Below are 26,255 nucleotides of genomic sequence, written 5' to 3'. Positions count from 1 at the left end.
TATATATTATATATATATATATATAATTATATGCAAGACAAGCCGCCACAGGGGGTGGAAATCTTTAGCTCAAGCACTTTCACACTTCTGAGTGCGTCATCAGGAGCTATGCAATGTTGCAAGGTTGCAACTGAAGGAGTGAGAGGAAGTTTTTCTCAGAGTAGCGCAGAATTGGGCCTGTTGCCTCGTCTTTGCTCTCTTAGAATGTGGCCAGCAATCAGCGTCACACGCACCACTGCCACCATTCCCTGTCTCCTCCATATGGGGTAAGAGGGTTTTGAGAAGTCAAGAATTATGAAAATAGAAGGTATAATAGTTGGCCCTAAGCTTTTCTAACCGTTTAGAACAAGTCCTGTGACTTGAGAAAATACGTTTCTCAGTGGATATTATATGTATGGATTGCTATTTTTCTGTGTAACCTATTTAATTAATAGAAGAAAGGAAATGAATGTGCTCTTTGTCCGTTTAAATGTCCTGTTCTCGAATGTTCTCAGGGGTACTGAGACGTATCCTTTATATTGTCTACTATTCTTCTCAGTATCGATTATTATGCTTACTTGGGATTCTTCTATACCATTCCAATAATATTTTTATGATTCATATTTCTACTTCTAATATCATTTAACCCACTACCTATGTAATCAGGTAATCTTGTCAATGTATGGTACAATCACAGCTAAACGCGTTATATAACCATACATCAACTGGCGTAGCATGGTGTTTTGGTGTGTAGACAACTGGTCGAGCGTCACCAATCCATCATGAGACCACCTGGCATAATGAGCAATCCTGTGATTTTGTATAGCAGTGTTGTTTAAGGTTGTGTACAGTAGACTCTACTAGATAGCTATCGAGCTTATATAACCCAAAATTTGCGTTATATACAGTATTCCTGTCAAGTTTCAAGAGAGAAGATTCAATTATGTTTCTTTTTTATGACGGAACTGTTTGGTACAATAATTTGGGCAGCATCCCAACACGGTGGGTGATTACAGGAGCTAACGTGGTTAAAGATAGCGTTCGACTCCTGCCCTATCTCCTGGCTCTATATCACTCACTCATTTAACCCTATGTCACCTATGGAATCTATGCTTGGGGCTCAACAACAATAAATCATCTCAGACCATTAATTACCCAACAAAAGGCTGCAGTCAGAATGATAAATTCCCACTCCAGATAGCATACTCCACCAATATTCAAAACTCTAAGGTTTTGTACAAAACATCCATACTTATTATTGTGATACTACATACACAGAACACTTAACTCAGATATAAACCCTCCCCTCAAACTTCTCCTTACCAACCTCAACAGAACACATGACCATAACACAAGGCACAGATCACTCTTTGATGTTCCCCGTGTTCATCTCACACTATATAAAAATTTGGAATTCATTACCTGTGAATACAAAAGAAACGCTGTCTGTTTATCAATTCAAGACTCTTCTTAAACACCACTTACTCACCCAAAACTAAATAAATATTGAATAACTGTATTTCATAAATGTATAACCCGTGACCCTAACAAACTTATGTTTTTAATTATATTACCTAACAGAATAATCCATTCTCTTGAATGCACAGTAACTCATCTAATGACCATATGACCTGTTTCTGCACTACAAATCATTGATTTTATTCGACTTGATCGGATTAATAAATTGCATGACTACACATAATATATTGATCATTTTGTTATATTATACATTGCAATGCTACAAATTTGTACAACTATAAAGCTTCATAATTGAAATGTTCAAATTTCTTTGCTTAAAAAACTCATTTGTACTTCATGTTGTAAATTGTTTACTGTAATCTTTACCAATGAATCTATCATTGCTTAGCTAATCTTAAGTAAATTTTAAGGCTGCCCATAATACTCTGCATACAAGGGGCTTTTAGCATGTACACCCAACTACTATAACTCCTTGTACAACTATGTATCATGTCCAAATAAAAATTATTGTTATATATTATTATAATTCTTGGCTTCTCAAAATCCTCTTACCCAATATATCTTTAAACGTATAAGAGAAAATTTTAGAAAGGATTTAATTTTCAATGAGTTCTTGTTAATTGACCAGTTTTACATATTCGGCACGACATATATACATATATATATATATATAAATATATATATATATATATATATATATATATATATATATATATATATATATATATATATATATATATATATATATATATATAATATGTATGAGTCGAATAGGTAAAATTGGTCAACTAGCAAGAACTCATTTAAAATTAAGCCTTTTCTAAAAGTCTCTTATACGTTTAAAGATATATTTTTTTCATTTATGTTAACGTAAAAATTAATAATTTTTTACCAAAAGGAACTTGGAAACCTTACCTAACCCTATTATAACAAGTGCAATTTAATTTAGCGTAATCCTACCAAATATATTTTAGAGAAGTTGACAATATTTTAATAAACAAACACAATGAAATATTTTTTTCGTTATGTTCAGAATGATTTCTGCGAAATTGTTGCATACTCAAATTTTCACTTGCCTTACTAGGCAAGATGAGCGTTGCTATTTAAGCAAAATTGCAAGTTTTATCTATTCGACATTTATATGTGTGTATATATATATATATATATATATATATATATATATATATATATATATATATATATATATATATATATATATATATATATATATATATATATATATATATATATATATATATATATATATATATATATATATATATATATATATATATATATATATATATATATATATATATATATTTTTCTACAAGTCGGCCGTCTCCCACCGAGGCAGGGTGACCCAAATAAGAAAGAAAATCCCCTAAAAGAAAATACTTTCATCATTCAACACTTTCACCACACTCGCACATTATCACTGTTTTTGCAGAGGTGCTCAGAATACAACAGTTTAGAAGCATATACGTATAAAGATACACAACATATCCCTCCAAACTGCCAATATCCCAAACCCCTCCTTTAAAGTGCAGGCATTGTACTTCCCATTTCCAGGACTCAAGTCCGACTATATGAAAATAACCGGTTTCCCTGAATCCCTTCACTAAATATTACCCTGCTCACACTCCAACAGATATATATATATATATATATATATATATATATATATATATATATATATATATATATATATATATATATATATATATATATATATATATATATATATATATATATATATACACACATGATGAGTGAGCAAACCATCTTGGATGGAAGCAATGCTACACGGTATTATCAGTAATGTAAATTTGTATTGCGTAAGATGCACCTCAGATGACACTTGTATACAAGGTAGTCGCATGAACTAAGGCTGAGGCATGAATATAGAGCCTTTGAAGTACCCCATAGTAGACGAAGTAATTACATAGTTGCAAATACCCAGTGGCGCTGCAAGAATATTAATCTGTATGGTCTTAAAAGTTGCATGCTGATGAAAAAATTAGTTTCTGAAAAAAAATCAATATGTATGTGAAATTTCTTAAACTGTCGTGGTTTAGTGTGACCGATTAATGTAAAACATTGAAATTAAAAGTACTTGCGACTGTTGCCTGAGCTATATTCCAATGTCCCCCACCCACCCATACCCAGTGGCTGGGTGACTGCAAATTCCGCCTTCCACCAGGTCTGAGTCCCGCGAGAACCAGACTCTCAACTATGTAACAGAGAAAGTTATGTGCCTCACTTGCCTTTTTTCCTTAACAGTTTTCTCGCCCAATGTAAGGGAAAATGTCAAGTAGGATTCATGGACTGTCAGGTCATGCACTGCATTCGTTTTCCCTTCAGCAGCCTTCTCGCCTCTACTAAAGAAAGGATACTGGTAGCATTAATTTTCAACTGGCATTGTGAGTGAATGATATTGGGTCACGATGTAATAGTTGACTCAAGAATCTTGTGGTGAAACATGAAATTTGTTTTATATATACTTGACGAATATTCTCTCTCAGTTTAATGGTTATCATTATTAATATGATGGGATCCTAGGGAATTTACTTGTGCATGTCTAACAGATGGTAAGAGTTACTCTGGTAATTAGACTAATGAAAAAAAATACATGAAACAACTTAAAAACTGAAAGTGAAAATATAAGACCAATCATTGCTTTCCACTAAATACAAAAATATTAAGAATTCAAGAAATGAAGTACAGTTTAACTGTGAGTGGGTACAATAGTTTCCATGTTTTTGCGCCTGTTTATATGGCAATAAATAACAAAATTATCGGTTTCCGTAGTATTCCTATTTTTTCTTTTACTGAGACTGTTGTAAATATCACTGGCTCTTGCTTCACCTTTGTAAATAAAATATTCTAAATGGCAAAGTGATTCTACTGTTCAGTTAATCTGAATTATTTTATCAAGAGAATGCAACTACTTTCCCTATGAAATTTGGTTGTGGATATAATGGTTTCAGTGGATCTCCACCGGACCAAGATGTATATAACCTACTGAAAAAAAACTTCTTCGGAACGAATTATGGTGCTTGTGTCCAAAAGTAAAAAAAAAAAAATAAAGTGCAATAGAAAGCTAAAACTTGGCGATGCGAAGACTACAGACGAGGTAAAATATTGGCAGCAGCCAACAGATGATTTTAGAAGATCATTACATAAATACTTAATTGGAAAACTCAAATGCTCCATCTCATATTTTAAGAGAGAAATTATAATAAGTTCCTAACACATGTGAAGCATAAATGTAACTGCAGTTGGTATAGGGTGATGCCCACACCTGCAAAGGTGTGGTTAAAATAGAAAAAGTCAGTAGGTATGTGGCGACGATTTAAATCACAGTGCCATCATTGGTTGGCAGATGATAAAGAAGGGACAATAATCACATACAAGACTATACCAGGTTACCAGGAAGGAGAAAAACACACTAAAAATATTGTGAGTTTATACTAAAACGAAGTATCGCTCAAAGGAAACTTATCAAATCATAACTTGATGAAGTTTCCCCTTGATGAAACAATCTTTATAATGAAAAGTTTGGCAAGTTTGCGGTGTTTTCTGCGTTCTTGTGGACTGGCTGCCTCCTCCGCTTATCATGATACCATTAAATACAGATTATTTCTTTAACTGAGTGAAAACAACGAATGATAAGATGCTATAAAATATGACCTCACATGCAGAGTAGTAAAGAAAGTAGAAGAGGATAAGCGAAAATGCATTTGCTTTCTCTCTCTCTCTCTCTCTCTCTCTCTCTCTCTCTCTCTCTCTCACACACACACACACACACACACAAACGAAAAAATACCTCTTCCATGAAAGCTTCCTTAGTTCTTCTGGCCTACGGGTATTTTACTTACCAGAAGAGTACTACTCCACTAGTATATTCCACCATTATTTTCCTCTGTTTCTGAGACAAAGATTTTGTTGTGTTTTTAAAAAGATAAATAAGAAACTCGACCAGATACGTAATTTATAAAACATTTAATATTTTATTCTCACTTTTTCGTCTTAATTTGTCTTCTTATTTATTTTCTTAATGTTATTTTTCTCGATTTTTCTGTTGTCTTTCCTTTCTACCTTTCCGGAATTTCTCCCTCTCTCTTTCTCTCTCTTTCTCTCTTTCTCTCTCTCTCTCTCTCTCTCTCTCATGCTTGTTAGCTCACCTCAGATTTTTGTGTGTGCAGTATTCGTGAATTTTCTTTTATTTTTTTTGCGCGCACACAAAAAAGATAACCAGTGTCTGTCGACAAATGCCTTTGACAACCAGTAGTGCTTGCGCGCGCGCACGCACAGAAACACTACACAGGCCAAGTGTGTATCGATACGTGCCTTTGATAAATGGTAACGAACACACAAAGACAAACACACACAGACACAGACACACACAGACACACACAAGTGAGAATTCAGAAGAGTCACAGAGATGTTATGAAGTATTTCCTCAGTCACAGAGTTGTGAAGAAGTTGAACAGTTTGGAGAGTGATGCACTGGAGGCAGGATCCATACAAAGCTTTAAAAAGCACAATAAATGTCTTGGAGCAGGAATAGAGTGGACCTAGTAGTAATTAGCGACGAGACGGGGCCAGGAGCTGTGAACTGACCCCTGCAACCACAAATAGGTGAGTACACACACACACGTGAAAATGTATGAAATGTGTCACTGGTGTGAAGACTGCTGAAGCTATTAAGATGGTTAAAGCCAGCACGTTCTTCATATACCGAGGGAGGTCAGGTGAGGCCTCCAACAAACACTGCTCGGTGTCTTGCATCTTGATGTACCGTCGGTGCTCAATTGTTTATTTATGTTTATTTAAAGCGCGCTAAATCGCTTGCTCAACTTATCAACATGACCCACTTCCACTAGCGGACTCTGCGCACCTTTGTTGCTATCTCCAAACTGCTCTACCTGTCTTGTCTCCAGTATTTTAATCTCCGTCTTCTATCATATACCTCAGGCTCTTCAAACAACGGAACGGGCGGGGTTTGAACGCAAGGCGAGTGAGTGGTAGAATTCCAACATTTCCGTAGTTTGTTTGCATTCGTGTTATTGAGATTGGACTGAATCTGTGGGGGTTATTCAGAGCAACCGGTGGTAACTCGATCCTCCGTTCGCTAATGGCAAGGTAAAAACAAAACTCTCATAACCAGATTTTCCTTCAGGGTGGGGAGCCGCAGACTGTTAGAGTGACTGGAGCAAGTCTTAAGAAATAACGCTTTCTTCTGACTCATTTCTCTCTCTCTCTCTCTCTCTCTCTCTCTCTCTCTCTCTCTCTCTCTCTCTCTCTCTCTCTCTCTCTCTCTCTCTCTCTCTCTCTCTCTCTCTCTCTTTGTCTCTGTCTCTCTCTCTTTCTCTCTCTCTCTCTCTCTCTGGTTTCCTCGTTAGCATCCTTCAGATTATTGGTGACTTGGGCTGCAAGCTTAGCAGTGGATATAAAGTCACGTAATGCAGAGCTAACCATTGTTTAAGACGACGTTTCGCTCAAGATTGACTGCGCTTTATCATATATATTGATAGTTAACAACGTTCAATACTGAGCGAATAATCTAAAATAAAGACTTGCTTTGTATTTGTACCATTACACGGCGCACTTGAGGATACAAACGCTTTAAGGGATTGCGATATGTCCCTCTCAGGTATTTGTTTTTCGGCGAGGTGCGGGGTTCTGACCAGAGCTTTGGTAAGATGGGGAAGGAAGAAGGATGGGTAAGGATGGAATGTGGGAAAGGTTTGGGAGGGTGGAGGGGGAAGTGAGGTTTTAAAGGTAAGTGGCCTATCCACTTTGGTGCAATTTAAATACGTGTGCGTGTGTGTTGTTTTATTCGTGAAAAAGCTGAATTCATAAGATAGGCATACCTCCTGCCCATCAATTACGCACCGCTATACCAGCTGTATACCGGTGTGCCACTGAATTGGAAGGATGCATACTGTTTGCAATTGCCTTTTTTTTCTCGCAAGAGGTCGGTTGTAAGGCTGCAGCTGCAGGTGGTAGTTACAGGTCGTTTGATGGAGGTTGGTTGCTCACCTGGAGTTGGTTGGCTAAGCAGTTTCTGAGGTGGTGTCCTGCTGTAGGATGGTTGTAGATGTTTCAACGTTAGTTGTAAGGTGTTGATTGACAGAAGTGGATCACCCAGAAATGGGGAGCGTTAATCCATGTTACTGGACGTAGAATGGTTCTGGTGGTATCCATTCTTCTTCTTCGGGGAGGTCACTCAGGATTCTTGGTCGAGGGAAGTTCTCCTTGTGGACGAAGCGTCGGACTCTTTGTTAGAGGGTCATTCTTTGGGATCTGTGGGGGGAAGAGGGGTGTTGATGGTGTAGCCGGTCGTGTTCGATCGTTGGGGTGGGTCATCTCTGTCATATAGTTGTCTCCTCTTTAGTTTGTCTAGCCTGACATTAATTGCAGTGATTCTCTGTTATGTGTGCAGGTCTTCCGTCCTGAGTCTGTCTCTGAATCTGGTGGCAGTGATAAAGCGGAGGGCTCTGTTTTGGACTCTTTGGAGTTTTAGCATGTTGATTTTAGTTGTTAATTACATGGGTACGCAAGGGTATTCTAGCAGAGGTCTGATCATCATCTTGTACAGGTGTTTCTTGATGTGGGAGGGAGCTGCATTCAATCGGTAAAGTTGGCCTAGGCGGGCTTTTGCTAGGTTCACTTTTTTGGTTATGTAGGATGTAGAGTGGAGTAATCTGTCTATCTCATACTCTAGGATCTTGTTTGGATTACTAATAGCGATTCGTGTACCTCTGATGGAAATGCCCGCTTTGTCTTCTATGGTTGATGCTAAACAGCCGATGGTGCTGATGAGGACTTTATATGGGTTGGTTGTGATTCTCCATTTTTTTCCCACGTAGCTGTTCTTAGTTCTGCGTTCATTTTCTCTGTTGCTCTCCTATGTTTGTTTGCACCGGAGATGGGGGTTGAAGAGCCTACATGGATAACATCGTCTGCAAATTGGGTGATGATGGTATCATTGTTTTCAGGCTGGGGGAGGTCATTAACCTATATTGAAGAGTATAGGGCTGAGGCAAGAACCTTGTGGTACTCCAGCTGTCGGCGTGAAGGGTGTTGCTGCCGTACCATGGAAGGTGGGAATGATACTTCTACCTGTTAAGAAGTTGTATATGAGCCTGAGAAAGGCCCAGTTGTGATCTGGGAGATCTGCAAGTTTTAAAATGAGTCCATCGTGCCACAGGCTGTCGAAGTCCTTGTGTACGTCCCTAGTTGCAATCAGGATCAGGTTCCCTTGCTTACAAACCATACCACAGGCAGGATTGAACCCGCGGTCAAAGAGTCTCAAAACTCCAGACCGTCGCGTTAGCCACTGGACCAGCTAGCCACAATAAGATTCGTCCAACTAGGTATATTTCTACACCATAGGAAGGTTAGCATAGGCACCACTGTGACCACAAATGCAAGTTTTTACAGACGAATCTCCAGCTAGCGTGGCCGGTATGCAATCGTCTCATTACGATTTCGTGAGTCATGTTCCCTTGCTTCCTCAGGCTGGCCGCGGCATCAAAGATGATATTTATCACATGTTGTGTGCTGCGGTGGGACCTGAAGCAGAGCTGCCTTTCAGAGAACAGGTGGTTGAATTCTATGTAGTAGTTCAGTCTGTTTGAGATTATTCTTTCGAAGACTTTGCCCGTGACTTCGAGTAAGGAGATGGGCCTGTAGTTCTCGGGATTTCAGTTGTTCTTGTTGGGTTTGGCGATGAAGCTCATCCTTGCCGTCTTAAATGCCACTGGGAAATGTCCTGATGCCAAGATGGCGTTGAAGACATTCACCAGCGACATCTTGCAGTTACGGGGAAGGTACTTTAATTGTTTAGCTGTTATGTCTGATGGGTCAGGTGCTGTGTTTCTCATTCGCCCAATGACTTGGGACACTTCCCTGAGAGTAATTGGTCTAGTTAGAGGGTGGTCGTTTTCGAGAGATGTGTCAGTTGATGGTATAGGGTGTTGGTCTTCCAGGTTTTCGTCTCGCCATTGGTTGACCCACTGGTAGTGGTTATTGTTAAATCTTCTGCTGTCATTGTGTGAGAGAATGTTCTCCTATACTTCTCCCATCAACTTAGCTTGGTTTTGTGGGTCTTCGAGCAGGGTAGCCACTTCCTCGCCGTCTTCGTCGGTGTTGGGTGGGAGTGTGTTTAGCCCCTAGGAGTCTATGGATCTTACTCCAGAATTGGTCTGGGTGGCGCTTATACTGGTTTGCTTGGAACACCAGATATTTCCATAAATCTCTTTTATGTTGGGTTATTAGGGTGATTAGATCTCTCCTCATTCTTAGTAGTACTTCCCGGGTGGGCTGCCCTGTGTGCAAGTGTCTACTACACTCAGTTTGGTAGTTATTCATTCTGTCCTTGATTTCCCTGGTTGGTTTGTATTGTTGGTAGATCCTGGAAGTTGTCAATGCGCAGCATGCTTGTGTGGCTTCATTGATTCTGGCATGGAGGGAGTAAACTGCCCCATCTATTTCAGTGGAAGGATGGTCTACAGTCAACTGCCTTCGTTTTTTGGTACCCGTGAATTTTGGTACGGGCAGCTTCCAGGCAAACCTGCAAATCATCATTTTCATGGCTTGTAATTTGAGGGCGGTAAGTGGTTGGTGAGTGGTGGCAGAATTCTCCGTAATACGTTCCAAGTTCCTGACTTGTCCATGATGTTTCTCATGCTTTTGACTCGCCATAAATGCGTTCCAGGCTTCAAACTTGTAGGGAATGCGTTCCGAGCCTTCGAACTATTAAGAATGCACTCCGAAGAAGTTTCGAAGTTCCTTGATTGTCTTAATGGTGTTCCAAGATTCTCACTTTAGCTACATGTTCCACATCCTTTCATTTTCCCGAGTATCATCTTCGCGTCAGTAATATCAATGGCGATCAACAACAAATAAATTTCCTGTATTGGTACTGCCTCATATTTTGGGGGGAACAATGATTCTGTTCATGTTGGACGAATTATAAAACCTTTGTGAAAATGAATAATTTATTTATCGTAGTTAGTCCCTCACTTTTAAAGTGCAGATAAATAGTTCATGAAGAGATTTACTTTGACGCCTCCATAAAGCAATATCTACTTCATGTGTGATCAGTCCTCTGATCACACATGAAGTAGAAAAAAATGAAGGGGCAAATGAGACTGAGAAGGAAAAAAAAGGAAAGGAGGGGCATGGTATAATGAGCTGAGTGAGGGTAGAATTATTATTTCAGTATATTGATTAGAAAGCAGAAAATACATAGGGATCCTTCAGAGGCTGCGGAATAGTAGATAATGCGCTTTGTACCAAGAAAGAAGAAGGTAGCTCTTACTCAGTGAATTAAGGACGTATTAGTCAACATTCCCGAAGGGGAAAGGGTGAGAGAAAGTAAGAATAACACTCACCGATAACAGTCAGATTGACTTTGGTGATGGCTGAGGGTCTAACTTTGTAGTCAACTCTGCAGGTATAGACGGCCTGGTCAGCCACCTTGACGTCGTCCACTACCAAGGTAGGCGGGTCAGACATGATCCTGAAGAAGGCGCGAGACCCCAGGTAACCCTTATCGGTCCACCTGACGCCCTCGGTGAAGGGCACACTCCTCGTGTCGTAGCTGTAGGTAAGAATGTAATTAACTGTAGAGTTACAAGTGTTATGATAATCTGTCGGTAACCTTCATCCAAGATATTTATGTTTATTTCCCACCTTCCATGGATTGATACATACTGTTGTAGGGAAAAAAAATTGTCATTTAACAAGAACTCATTTAAAATTAAATCTTTCTAAAATTTTCTCTTATACGTTTAAAGATATAATTTTGTACCAAAAGAACCTTGTGAAACTTACCTAACCTTATTATAACAAGCGTAATTTAAATTTGCCTAATCCAGAAAAATATGTTTTAGGTAAGTTTACAATAATTTAATAATAAACAAACACAACGAGATATATTTTTCTCGGTAGGTTCAGAATGATTTTTGCGAAATTATTGCATACACAAATATCCGTTTGCCTTATTCAGCATAAAGAGCGTTGCTATTTAAGCCAAAATCGCAAGTTTTACCTGTTCTTCACGACAATATATATACATAAACAGGATGAGGTTGAAATTCGTCTCTGAGGCTTCACGACCACATATGAACTTGCATCAGGGAAAACACGCTCAGTACAGCTGAGCATCTGATATCATAAGAACACAAGAACATAAGAAAGAAGGAACACTGCAACAGGCCTACTGACCCATGCGGAGCAGGTCCATGTCCCCCCCCCCCCGGATTAGCCCAATGCCCCCCCCCGGATTAGCCCAATGACCCACCCACCCCCGGATTAGCCCGATGACCCACCCAGTCGGTCACCTTCACTCAAGGATGGAGCACGGTACCAGACCCAGCAGCACATGCTAGTCAGGTCCAACTCACCCACCCACACCCACTCATGTATTTATCTAACCTATTTTTAAAACAACACGTTTTAGCCCGAATAACTGTACTCGGGAGTTTGCTCCACTCATCCACAACTCTATTACCAAACCAGTGCATTCCTATATCCTTCCTGAATCTGAATTTTTCCAACTTGAAACCATTGCTGCGAGTCCTGCCTTGGCTGGAAATTTTCAGCATACTATTTACATCCTCTTTATTTATTCCTGTTTTCCATTTATACACCTCGTTCATATCCCCCCTAATTCTACGCCTTTCGAGAGAGTGCAGATTCAGGGTCCTCAGTCTATCCTCATAGGAAAAATTTCTGATACATGGGATCATCTTTGTTATCCTCCTCTGCACATTTTCCAGAACATTTATATCCATTCTGTAATACGGTGACCAGAACTGAGCAGCATAGTCTAAATGAGGCCTAACCAAGGATATATAGAGTTGAAGAACAACCTGAGGCCTTCTATTATTTATACTTCTAGATATGAAGCCAAGAATTCTGTTAGCTTTATTGCGAACACTTATGCACTGTTGTCTTGGTTTTAGATTACTGCTAACCAGAACTCCTAAATCCTTTTCGCAATCAGTAGTATTAAGATCTACATTATTAAGTTTACATGTGGCATGGTTATTTACCTGTCCAACATTTAGAACTTTGCATTTGTCTATATTAAACTGCAACTGCCACTTCTCCAACCATTGCATCAGTCCTCATTTTTGGTGTCATCAGCAAATTTGCTTATGTCGCTATTTATTCCCTCATCTATGTCGTTTATGTAAATTGTGAACAACAACGGGCCCAACACTGACCCCTGAGGAACACCGCTTATGACGTGCCCCCATTCTGATTTCTCCCCATTTATGCAAACTCTCTGCTGCCTATTTGTCAGCCATGCCTCTACCCAGGAAAAAATTTCTCCTCCTATTCCGTGTGCCTTAAGTTTCCTCAATAGCCTCTAGTGTGGAACTCTGTCGAAAGCCTTACTGAAGTCCATACACACAATATCATATTCATTACCATGATCTACCTCCTCAAACACCTTAGTGAAAAAAGTTAGTAAATTCGTAAGACAGGAACACCCCTTTGTAAAACCGTGTTGAGATTCATTAATCAATCTGTGCCTATCAAGATGGCTATGAATTGCTTCGGCAATTATTGATTCCATAAATTTTCTTACTATGGAGGTAAGGCTTATTGGTCTATAGTTCGAAGCCAAGAACCTGTCACCTGCCTTGTAAATAGGTATTACATTTGCCATTTTCCACTTATCAGGCACTATGCCAGTTTGTAGTGATATGTTAAAAAGATTAGCCAAAGGTATGCTAAGTTCCTCTTTACATTCCTTTAACACCCTTGCAAACAGTTCATCAGGACCTGGGGATTTGTTAGGTTTTAGTTTCTCTATTTGTCTGAGGACCATGTCACTAGTTACCGCAATCGTGCATAGTTTATTATCGTCCTGTTCTACATAATCTATTATTTCAGGAATATCGCTAGTATTTTCCTGGGTGAAAACTGAGAAGAAGCAGACATTGAGAATTTCACACATATCCTTATCACTGTCAGTGATCTGACCAGAGTTACTCTTAAGTGGGCCTATCTTGTCCCTAATCTTACTTCTGTATACCTGAAAGAACCGTTTTGGGTTAGTCTTTGAATCCCTTGCGACCTTAGCCTCATAATCCCTCTTTGCTTTTCTTATTCCTTTCTTTATTTCTCTCTTTAACTGAATATATTGATTTCTTAACTGCCCATCCCCTCTTTTGATACGTCTATGTATGCCTCTTTTTTGACCAATGAGATGTTTTAATCTATTGTTCATCCATTTAGGATCATTTTTGTTAGATCTAATTTCACTACTCGGAACAAAAGTTGTCTGGGCAGCTAGAACTATGCTCTGATGTTTAAAGATTGTTGGTGAAGTGGATAAAGGGATGCATACTGTGTTCATTTCTCACAGAAAGGCACATAAGAACGAGATTATACCTCATCTTAAAAGAGGCAGGTGCTGAACAGTAACCGCAAGGTGATAAGTCGATTCGGTTTAATTATTCGCCATAGCAAACAAACACACACACAATATAATATATAAATATATATATATATATATATATATATATATATATATATATATATATATATATATATATATATATATATATATATATATATATATATATATATATATATATAACAAACTTAGTTGTAACCCTTTTCTTCCTGTCAGTTCCATTAAAAATAATACAAAATCAATGTATAATCATAATTTGGCTATTTTAATGCATGTCTTTCTTTTATATTTTTCGTAGCGTATGAGCATTAATTTCTGTTACATTCGGAATGTTTCATTAAGTTTTAACCACGCATTATCGAAGACACTTTCTTTATTAATGTTTGTCATAAATAAAATTAATGCACGTTATTAGTCTGACAGTGAAACTCCTGAAGTGACAGTAATACTCCTGAAGTGGCTCGATGTACAGGCCGCACTAGTGTAGGAATTTCTACTGAGTTGGAAACTCTACTAAACTATCCAGAACAGAAATATTTAATATGTGGGCAGGATAATATTAAACTAGAGCAATATTGCCTGGTTCTACTTGCAGCCTTGTATATTGCACTCTTGTTTGCCCTCACTTTCCGCACAGTAGCTGCCTCTGGTGTTCCCCAAACACACGTAACAATAGAAGAATTGCAATAGCTTAAATGAAACAAATTTGTGCGTTTTAAAATTCACTCGAAAGGAAATAGTATGTTTCAAATTTGGCACGAAAGACAATAAATAAAGTATTTATAAATTCACTCAAAAGAAAATTTTAACTTTTAGCGGCAAGTGTAACTCCAGTTTACATTTACGCTTGCCTCCACACTCTGCATTCTTGATATCACACTATTATCTGTGCCAAAGCTTTCCTACAGGATAAACACCACTTGTAGGTAGTGCTTTTCTTATTAAAAATACGGTGAACTTTTACCTGACACAGGTACTTGAGTTTCTTGCACTCTCAGTGACCTATTCCTTATGAAATGAAGCAGAATCTGCTCTTCAGGTGTCCTAACAGCATAGTATAGTAAAGTACGACGTAACATTTAGTAAGAGTGATTATACTACCTATTCACAGATTCAGATCTAGTTGCATTCTCTCGTGTTCAACAGAATTGTAAGTTTAGAGTAACAACAGATTATCCCATTAGGAATATATTGCGAGCCTATCTGCGAAATTTATCAACAATTGTAGCGTTTCTTTCCCTTCCCTGACGTTGGGTATCTTTCTCTCTCTCTCTCTCTCCCTCTCTCTCTCTCTCTCTCTCTCTCTCTCTCTCTCTCTCTCTCTCTCTCTCTCTCTCTCTCTCTCTCTCTCTCTCTCTCTCTCTCTTTTTTTTACACAGGGTTTGACAAGGTTAAGGATCCCTAGCCTTATTGACAAGCTATTTACAGGTTAAGGATTCCTAACTTTATTGACAAGCTAAGAGCTGTTACCTACATCAGCTCATTTGAAAGCATTTTTATTGTTATGAGACATACAAGTAGGGAACAGGATGAAGTTGGAGCCATCTGTGGGCCAGCATTTTCATTTGATCAACTGACTTTATCTCGTTGACATCATTATGCTGTACGAATGTGTTCCATACTCGAGTCATCCTGGGTATATAGGATCTCAGATGGAGTGAAATTCTGGAGAAGGGTACAGCCAGAGTGAAGTTGCTGCTTTCTGCCCGTCTTGTGGCATAAAAGCTTGTTTCACGCTGTCCTCGAAGTGGATCCAAGTGTGGTACTTTGACAATATTGGCCTTGTACATAACAGTAAGGCCATCCACATCCCTCCTATGTTGAAGGCTCTGCTGAAATGACAGATCTATCCAGGATGGGTCCAGGCGAGAGATGAGACGTCTTGCTCTGTTCTCTACTCTGCCAAGCACTCGCAGATGAGAGGGGGGGGGCAGGCAAACCAAGAAAGTGGAGCATACTCAAGGTGTGAGCGTACTTGTGCCTCGTACAGGATCTTGCAACCCCTACTGTCAAGCAGATGCTAGATACGGCGAAGTGCTGTAAGCTTCCTGGCTGCCTTGGTTGCAAGATTTACATGGTTCTTCATGGTTAGTTTGAAGTCAAATTTCACCCCAAGGATATTAACTTCTTCTCCAGGTGCCAACACCCTCCCATTCATCCTTACTACTGCACCAGCATTACCATCATGGTGCCTAGAGACGATCATCATTTGCGTTTTCTCAGGTGCAAATGTTACTTGCCATCTATTTCCCCAAGCTGATATAGCTCTCAGGTGGTGATTGATGTAGCTTAGAGCAACTGGCATTTCTTCTCTTGGATAAGTGAATGTCAGTGTACAGTCGTCTGCATATGCATGTGATTCTGGGATGAGATGAAGAAGGTCGTTGAAGTAGACATTCCATAACAATGGACCCAGCACGCTTCCTTGTGGAACACTTGCCCCAATAGGATGTCTTGCTGATTCCGTTCCATTGAGAACTACACTTAGAGATCTACCATGAAGGTAATCACTGAGGAGAAATAGCGTAGAGCCTGCAATTCCCAGTGCTTGAAGTTTTGCTAAGAGGCCCTGGTGCCACACCCGGTCGAAAGCGCCAGCAATGTCCAGTGCTACCACACAGCTGACTTTGGATTCATCCAGTGACTGGTGCCACTTAGTGGAGAGGTTTAACAACAGATCAGCAGCAGAGTAACCTTTCCTGAAGCCATATTGACGATCACAAAGTAGTGAGTGGTAGTCAAAAAACTCTGTCATTTGTCTTGAGATTATTGTCTCAAGGATCTTACCAGTGATTGACAGGAGTGACACTGGTCTGTAGTTGCTGATTTCTGCTCTGCTCTTCTTTTTGTGAACAGGGACTACATTTGCCTCTTTCCATAGAGAGGGCCATTTACACTGTACTAGGCAGTGCTGAAAGATGCGAGTTAGAGGTGCTGCTAGCTGGTCTGCACATCTTCTCAACAATCTTGGGCTCAACTTGTCTGGGCCCACAGCCTTTTCTTGGTCAAGCGATTTAAGAAGGAAATGCACCTCCTCCTGCCTTATTGTCACCACTGACAGTTTTGACACAGTTCTTGCAGCTAGCCAAGGAGGGTCCCTTGCTGGATCTCTCTCTCTCTCTCTCTCTCTCTCTCTCTCTCTCTCTCTCTCACACACACACACACAGCCAAGAGCTGAGTCTCGACCCCTGCAACCACAATTAGGGGAGTACACACACACATACACACACAGGTCAAGTGCCTATCCACAAGTGTCTTTGATAAGTGGTAACGAACATAGACAGAGAGAGAGAGAGAGAGAGAGAGAGAGAGTGGTTGACTGATGAACTAGCCTTAAGTTGAAGTGTGCACCCCAACCACAACAACTTTTAAAAATCTCTGTGACATGACCACACTTCTGGGTACATAAACAACTCTTTCTAACAGATAACCGATAAAACTAATGATTTATGTTAATACCTCTCGAGTTGTATTAAAAAAAAAAGCTAACATTCGTTTAATCGTCACTGAGCGATTATCATATATTACTTGGACAGTCTCACATTTTAAACTGTAAGACGTATTTTGTCTTCATTTTTTTGTACTACAATAATATAACAAGTGACTTGAAAAATTATTTTATATTCGATTAAAAAGAAAAAAAAATAGCTGTCTGCTCATTGGTTTAGACTCACACGAGGCGATAATTTACTAAACGGTTAGATAATTATACTTTTTGTGTCTTTCACTGAGAGTAGATTATTATCTCATGATACAAGATTTATAAACGAAGATAATTTGCTATAGCGGTATTCACCAGGCCTCTAATATGGATATTTTCCATTGAGGCAAATATAACTTGAGTTGTCTCACAGTTGTAACAAAGTGCAGTGGAAATGCTGCAGTTTGTTGCGTCAATATTGGACCATCATATTTGTTGAGTACCGTTCCGGAAAGGCAAGTAGAGGGAACGGGTGAAGCGGAATGTTCATTTTTGCTGTGGGTTAACCTGCATATAAATACGACAATGATGGTGATAACGGGAAGATATTCCAGCCATGTCACGAGAGAAAAACGAAACAGTAAAACGCTCAGGATTACTGGATTTTCCTGTCTCAAAAGCACTAAGATTACAGGTAAATATTCGATAACCAAAATAATTGTGCAACTATCTTGCCGTGGGTTTCTTAATAGATGTTAAATTATTCACTATTTTTCGAGACCCTTGCCGGAAAGTAGATGAGAACTCCGTTTCCATAGATAGTGATAAAATTTCGTTGAAAAATTTGGCATGTTTTTCCCTCTGTTAGTAATGAAAACGAAAGAGGGGAAAATACTGAAGCCGGGTTGTTGTTGTTGAATAAACAAATGCAGAAAGCTAAGTTTAAATGATTTATTTAATTCAGAGGTTACGTGACTTAGAATTAACGTTGTATAAGAGAACTGAGCGACAGAAGAGTAAAGGAGAGAGATTCTGTGAGATCTTTGAGAACTAAGTCATTTGAAGGAATAAATATATAGTGTAATTTTAATGAAAGTGAAGGAGGGAGGCACTACAAAAAAATCAGTTTTCAAAGGAAATTATTGATGAGGCTTAGGTCTCTGCTGGACCATTGTCGATAATGGTCAAGGACGGATCGAACGCGGTCTCTAAAGTTCCCTGTTAATATTGTGGTTCAGTTGCGATTTGTTCACGCCACTATATTGTGACGTTTATTCTTCGTGGGAAATACTATTGACACAGAAATATAGTAGGAAAGTTTGTAGTGCTAAGTGTAAATTACAATCATGAAATTTTCTGGTTATGCATAGAAAAAAAAAAGGTTTGGTAATAGCCATGCATTTTTTTAAGAAGAAAAATGAATGGACAAAATCAGAATAGTATGCTCAACTGTGTATTCCTGGATAAAAGGTTGATATGTATACTTTTGCATGTACATATTTTAAATTGAATTGTGTCTCGTAACTGTTTAGCACTAATAAAAAATAAAGATAAATGTGTGAATGAATTAAATAAGTAGTAAGCAGGTATCACAGAAGGGAAATTACATCACACGAAGAGTAATGTTACCAAAACGTACAAGCAACTATTAGAAGTACGTGATGACGATGTCACGAGCGTTAAGCGTGGATTTTATAAATGCATAGTGTGCGTAGGTGCAGGAAGGAATTTTAAGAAGTGTTGGAATGATGAGGTAAAAATGATATAGGGTAAAATGGTGAGCAGTGACAGGCTTTTAATATGTTACACATAAATGGCAGTATGTGGGATGAAATTACTTGAAAGAATAATAACAAGTGTTTAAAGGGGAAAGAACGAATATATATATATATATATATATATATATATATATATATATATATATATATATATATATATATAATATATATATATATATATATATATATATATATATATATATATATATATATACGTATATATATGCAATAAGATCACAGTAAACAGGTGATTTCAGAATATGCAAAACAACCACTCTGAAAGAATAGAGAAATTCCAAGCGCTTTCGTGACTACTCACATTATCAAGGAACTATGAAAGTAAAGCATCCAAGGAAGCTATATAAGGGGTCTGGCCAACACCTCACTATCAGATCCCACAACGGTTAAACACCTGACGCGCGCCGGCCCAACTGGACAGGTCCTTTGCACAACTCACCAACAAACTATTCTACCCAAGAAAATTTAAAAATTATTATTTGTCCAGTGTATTATTAAATTCTTCCCAAATTCTATTAATTATAAATGGATCTAATTTATATAAACCAAAGGAAATATTCATATTATTGTCAAAACTGCTTTTTGTTTCATAAAAAGCAGTCAAAAGCGTCCTGATGGAGCCACTATGCTACCTTGGAAGGATGGAAAGCAGATTGCCTGGGACTACACTTGTGCCGCCACATTGGCAGACACCTACTTGCCATACTCCTTAGTGGAAGGGGGTGGAGCTGCCAGCCACAGGGAGACCCAGAAGATCCGCAAATATGAAGACCTTCTCCCTTGCTATAACTTAATCCCAATAGGGTCGGAGACTCTTGGAGCATGGGGCAAGTGGTCTCTAAAGTTCCTCAAAGAGCTGGGTGAAAAGCTCATCATAGAAACCAAGGACCACAGGGTGACCAGCTTCCTCTTTCAGAGACTCGGTGTTGCGATCCAGAGAGGAAATGCTTGCAGCATTCTGGTCACGCGGCCCACCGACGGGGAGCTGGACGAAGTATTCGAGATGTAGCTCTGAGTTACCTATGTTGTTTTATTTCTATTGTATCTTTGTGAATGTTTTGTCTATGTATTTTGTCTTTAAATAAATTATATATTAAATATAGAGGGTGGTAGGAGAAAATTCTCAAACAGCTTCAGGGAGAACCTTTCCAACCAGTGACGAAACATTTCCCTTATGAAGATACCCAAGTGTTACACAAATGTCTAATTCATCATCGTACCCGATTAGGTCATTGCGAAACGTCGTAGTAAAGTTTCCCTTGCAAACTGACCGTCTTTCTCATATCTGTCAGCTTGTGTCATCGTTCCTCCAGCAGGGAAGTACTGGGAAGATGTGGCCTTGGGATTAAAGAAAAGGGTTTAGAATGTGAAATGTTAAGAAGGGCTTGGAATGTGTGAAGAATTAAGAATGTGTGAAGCTGGGAATATGAGAATGGTTAGGAATGCGAGGAGCCGGGAATGAGATAAAAAGTAGGAACGGGTGAGGGGAAGGGTGAAAGTTAAGGAAAGGGGTGAAGAGTAAGGGAAGGGGTAAAAATTAAGGGGGAAAAGATGAAAGGTGAGGGAAGGAGTGGAGAGTAAGTAAAAGGGAGAGGGTTAAGCGAAAGGACGAAGGGTGAGTGAAGAATAAACAGAGGGAGGGAATAACGACAAAGTTGGAAAAATCTAGGTTTACAACCAACTGCAGCCGAAATAATCGTAATAATAATAAGAAAGGAGAAAAAACATGAGAGAGAGAGAGAGAGAGAGAGAGAGAGAGAGAGAGAGAGAGAGAGAGAGAGAGAGAGAGAGAGAGAGAGAGAGAGAGAGAGAGAGAGAGAGAGAGAGCGAGAGAGAGACCCTATATATAATTCTTTAACTAGAGTAAATAAATCGCACTTAATGCATCCTTCCATCTGTCTGTTCAGAAGCAAGACAAAGCCGCACCTTAATCTCTTAAGCCGGTTGTATTTTCTATGTTATTGTGCTGGACCATCGTAAAGAAAATGATAGGTGGTAGGCCCGTCCGGTTTTTGGATAAGATGTGAATAATAACGTAATTTGTGTAATGTTATGTATCTCGAAACACAAATGGGGGCAAAGACACACACACACTCACACACACACACACACACACACACACACACACACACACACACACACACACACACACACACACACACACACACACAGAGGCGGGGCCAGGAGCTGAGTATCGACCCCTGCAACCACAATTAGGTGAGTACAATTAGGTGAGTACACACAAGTACGCACATCCGCAAGTACGCACGAACAGACGCACACTCCCATGCACACGCACTCATGGCCCCACAATAACAATGCTGAAATTGCATTGTTTGAACTAAGAAATAATTTTTATCAAAATCATATTAATATTCGTAGATAAAAAATTAAGATATATTTTTAAAATCTGCAAAAAAGATAATTAAACGAGGGAGAAAAATAATTTGAAAAACAACTGAGGAATTATAATTGAAGTATAACCTCTGATTGTAGATCCAGATGATAATGTCTCCGCAGAAAAGATGGAAGAACACGAATGAAACAAGTTTCTGGATTTCATCAACTGTAAATGATAAACTATCTTTATCCTCAGCTCCATCCCAAGAAAGTAACCACACGCTGCTTAATGTCGTTTTTCTGAACATACGCATTCTAAAAATTAAAAACCTTATCACGCAGGATTTACTGAAGGCTCTTTCAACTTAAATAGTGAGAGACTACGCTGTCAGCCAACTCAAGTCCAAGTTAATATGAGAGAGAAGCGTCTGGGCAGCCATCTTGCAAAGCGAGTTGTTTACCATAGTCAAAGTTCTCAAGATTAAAGTTATAATTACAGACATATCATTAACCTTGTACTCTATCACTGTTTGCTTTAAATAGACTGAGATGACACTAACACTGCTGTTCATATTTGGGACATGATAATGTCCCAGATATGTGCACTGCGTAAGGTACAGAGATAACAAGCAGGAGGGTATGTCGTATGTCCCAAAACTGTGAAAACAATGGAATGATGTATCTATATAGTTAGCCATATAAAGTATATCAGTTATTGTTAGTACTATCACTCATCCCAAGTATTATATATTCATAAATCTGTGATGGTTGTTAGATTTATTATTGCTAGAGAGCCAGATTACAACCTTTCAGCAGTATCTTTCCACACTTCTGTGGCTGCTGTAATCAACTCCAGAGACTTGGACGATGCCCTCTTATCCCCTTTTTGACAAATTATGCTTCCAAAATAATTATATAAGTTTCCAAGGGAAAGTTGCTACTCTTTCCTCATTCTTAAACTAGACACAGCAGTTCGAGCCTGTACCTTATGGTAAAGGCTGTGAGAGTTTCTTCCTCACACTCGACCACTGATAGTGGTCGCACTTAATCGTTATTCACCCACACACTTGGTTACTAGCAGCTGGCCACGGAAAATTAATGTATTGTAATTTATGACGCCGCAGGGAGGTGCCGTCGGAGTTAATGAGATGTGGAGGCACAGATGGACTCTGCCAAAATGAGAATGAGAGGTCAGCACTTTTAAGTTACAGTAATCAAAGAATATAATGAACAGCTGTAACATAGTGCAACCTGACTCCATTCATAGTTACAAAAGCAAATACATTTTATAATATCGAATCACCAACAGGGGACCCCAAGGGAGAGTGTCTAACTCACTCGTACTCAACTAGATATACGCACACACACACACACACACACACACACACACACACACACACACACACACACACACACACACACACACACACACACACACACACACAAAACACCAGAGTGGTTGGGAATGGAATAATCTGGAGAGTGATGTAGTGGAGGCAGGATCCATACATAGCTTTAACGAGAAGTACGACGAGGCTCTTAGAGCAGGGAGAGAGCGGACCTAGTAAGGACCAGCGCTAGGAACTGCGACTCAACCCCTGCAACACAAATAGGCGAGTACACACCAAAAAAAGAGAAAGCATAAAAAAACTTGTATGAGGGCTCTGACAGGAGAACAGGGGGTGAGGGGAAGGAGCGCGTCTGTACAACATAATTCCGAGTAATAATTAACTTTATATTTACCAACATAATTTGATGGTACATAAATCCTTTCTTCATCGTTTTTTTCGGAGGAGGAAAAAAAAAAGAATCCTTTTCAGACAGCGAGGTCAAAGAGTTTGCTGCAGCTGTTAAATAATAAAGGACAAAGTAAATCTGCAGCTAAAGAGAATAATTTTGTGCAACAATCTTTTTCTGTTAATAACTCTGTGATTAAGTAAATAAATGAACAAAGACGTAAGTGATGTGACATTTTGTCGTAGCAACGTTTCATTCTCCAGGACCTTTGTCAAGCCAATTACAAACATTAGAAGGGTCCTGGAGAGCGAAACGTTGCCACAGTAAAATGTCACATTAGTTGCATGTGTGTCCATTTACCTAACATTTTGTCAGTAATTCTACCATTATTGCTAACTTCGTGATTATAGCCTCAGTGGTTTGATTCCAGATCAGGTCTCCTCAGCTGGAGAGGAAATATTAAAGAATTACTAAATATTAAGAAATACCAGGAAACGCTGAATGTATTCTGAATATGAATAGAAGCTTGCTACCTGCCGTCTTGTTAGTTCATGAGCAAGAAAAGACCAGCAATCCTGCCAGAGCGCAAAACATTTCACACTTTCTCGACAAAATGATAACATTTCCCTCTAAGGATTCTGCTTACTAACCTATTACTTGTATCTCGTATTTGTATAGAGTACGACTGTAGCAAAATTACATTACAGTGACTAACTCGTAACTCACAATTTCGTGAGGACTGTCGATGATATTTCGCTTCATCCTAGACCAATTTCGTGTAGCTACTTAATACCTGTTCAGATCACTTCGAGTAGTCATCCAAAGTTCCTTCTCTATAGAAAGCGGATGTGATTCACAACGAGGGTCAGTGACACTAACTTGCTATTCAGTAATTACAGAAGGATATGAAAAATAAACCATCCTAGCTGCAGGGGTGGTGGTGGTGATGGTGGTGGTGGTGGTGGTGGTGATGGTGGTGGTGGTGGTGATGGTGGTGGTGGTGGTGGTGCTGGTGGTGCTGGTGGTGGTGGTGGTGGTGGTGGTGGTGGTGGTGGTGGTGGTGGTGGTGGTGGTGGTGGTGGAGGAGGGTTTTGAAATGACTTCACATTTTAAATTTTGCACGAGACTAGCTGGAATATTGTGTTTCTGCTTCGCGTTCTTCATCCTTTTTTTTTCCTCTTCTCTGCCCTCCTGGCTTGTTATCTCGCCTCCCCACTCCTCCCTGTGTCTTGGGCCCTCCTTTCCTCCCTACCTCTTTTCTTCCCCTTTCTCTCTGGGTCTTTCCTCTTGCCTTCCTATCCTTTTCTTGACTATTACTACCTCTCTCTCTCTCTCTCTCTCTCTCTCTTCTCTATTTCTTACTAGCTTCTTCCTTTTCCTTTAAGTCTTAGCAAGTTTTTCACTCATTTCCCCATCGTTTCATTTCTTCCTACTGCTTTCCTCTCTCCTTTTTCCATTCCTTCTTTCATCCTTTGCATTTTCTTTACGCTCCCTACCATTCCATTCCTCATTCTTACCCATTCCTCGCTCCACACTACCTCTTTCATCTATTTCTCATCCTCCTTACCCTATAATCTCTCATTCCCATCCATTGCCCACTCAACCCCTTTTCCCTCTTCTCTTCAGTCCTTCCTTTTTTTAAACTGCCGCTTCACACGGTGAGGGCCTGGGTTCGATTCCCAGCCAGAGTAGAAACATTGGACGTGTTTCTTTCCACCTGTTGTCTATGTTCCCCATCAGTAAAATGGGTACCTGGGTGTTAGTCGACTGGTGTGGGTCGCATCCTGGGACACTGACCTAAGGAGGCCTGGTCACAGACAGGGCCGCGGGGGCGTTGACCCCCGGAACTCTCTCCAGGTAAACTCCAGGTAAACACTCCCTAATACCAGATCGCCCTTTCTTGATTATCCCATTTTCCTGCCTTTAGTACACATTGCCTTCCTCTTTAATGGCCACTAAATTTCCTCCATGCTTTGAAACAGGGAGCAGTAGACCCTATGTTGTGAAATTCCCAGTAGCACGCCCACACACGCCCATGCCCGCCCGCGCACAACCCAGGCACGCCCTCACCACAGCACAGGCAGGCCAGTGCTCAACCCGTCCCCTTAACTGCATCGACTTGATGGACTAATCTTCATAAATTTAGAGAGACGTGATAGTATAAGCGTCTCGCGAGAGAGAAAAACTAATATGATTTTGAGGATCTGAGTGGCGTGCAGGTTACTCCCGTCCTGAGTGGCGTGCAGGTTACTCCCGTCCTGAGTGGCGTGCAGGTTACTCCCGTCCTGAGTGGCGTGCAGGTTACTCCCGTCCTGAGTGGCGTGCAGGTTACTCCCGTCCTGAGTGGCGTGCAGGTTACTCCCGTCCTGAGTGGCGTGCAGGTTACTCCCGTCCTGAGTGGCGTGCAGGTTACTCCCGTCCTGAGTGGCGTGCAGGTTACTCCCGTCCTGAGTGGCGTGCAGGTTACTCCCGTCCTGAGTGGCGTGCAGGTTACTCCCGTCCTGAGTGGCGTGCAGGTTACTCCCGTCCTGAGTTGCGTGCAGGTTACTCCCGTCCTGAGTGGCGTGCAGGTTACTCCCGTCCTGAGTGGCGTGCAGGTTACTCCCGTCCTGAGTGGCGTGCAGGTTACTCCCGTCCTGAGTGGCGTGCAGGTTACTCCCGTCCTGAGTGGCGTGCAGGTTACTCCCGTCCTGAGTGGCGTGCAGGTTACTCCCGTCCTGAGTGGCGTGAAGTTTACAGCGTTCTGATTGACGTGCAGGTTACACCTTTCTGAGTGGCGTGTAAAGCAAATCCTATAATTATGTAACTGTTTGCGTTTTCCTGTGTTTGTGTGTCTGTTTCTGTTTGTCTCTCTTTTCTAGAGAAACATGAAGTGCGAAAATCGGATGTTAAATCCACATTTAACAGTAATATTTATTTAAAAAGGTGTGTTATCTCACATTTATTAATCATATAGTGACTCCCGGACTCGCTGGATATTTATCAATTTACAAAAAGAAAAATTAGTCTGTAAAATAGTCAGAGTGGTTGTATCTGTCAGTTGCATCTTTATTAT

General features: G+C 39.9%; 1 protein-coding gene across 4 annotated transcripts in view; it reads right to left on the bottom strand.

Annotated features, from left to right (window-relative positions):
* The window catches only part of LOC128689666 (nephrin-like), a 204,234-nt gene extending 193,234 nt beyond the window's left edge, over window positions 1-11,000 (bottom strand). For all 4 annotated transcript variants that reach the window (XM_070087492.1, XM_070087493.1, XM_070087494.1 and 1 more), the window contains exon 1: window positions 10,866-11,000. In XM_070087492.1, coding sequence (XP_069943593.1) covers window positions 10,866-10,989 — 124 coding nt within the window. In that variant the 5' untranslated portion in view covers window positions 10,990-11,000. The remainder of the gene's footprint in view (window positions 1-10,865) is intronic.
* Between the last annotated feature and the right edge of the window lie 15,255 nt (window positions 11,001-26,255).

This window comes from Cherax quadricarinatus, chromosome 22 (genome assembly GCF_038502225.1).
Source record: "Cherax quadricarinatus isolate ZL_2023a chromosome 22, ASM3850222v1, whole genome shotgun sequence".
Classification (NCBI taxonomy): domain Eukaryota; kingdom Metazoa; phylum Arthropoda; class Malacostraca; order Decapoda; family Parastacidae; genus Cherax; species Cherax quadricarinatus.
The sequence above is the reverse complement of the archived record's forward strand: the minus strand, read 5'-3'. Positions and strand labels throughout refer to the sequence as shown.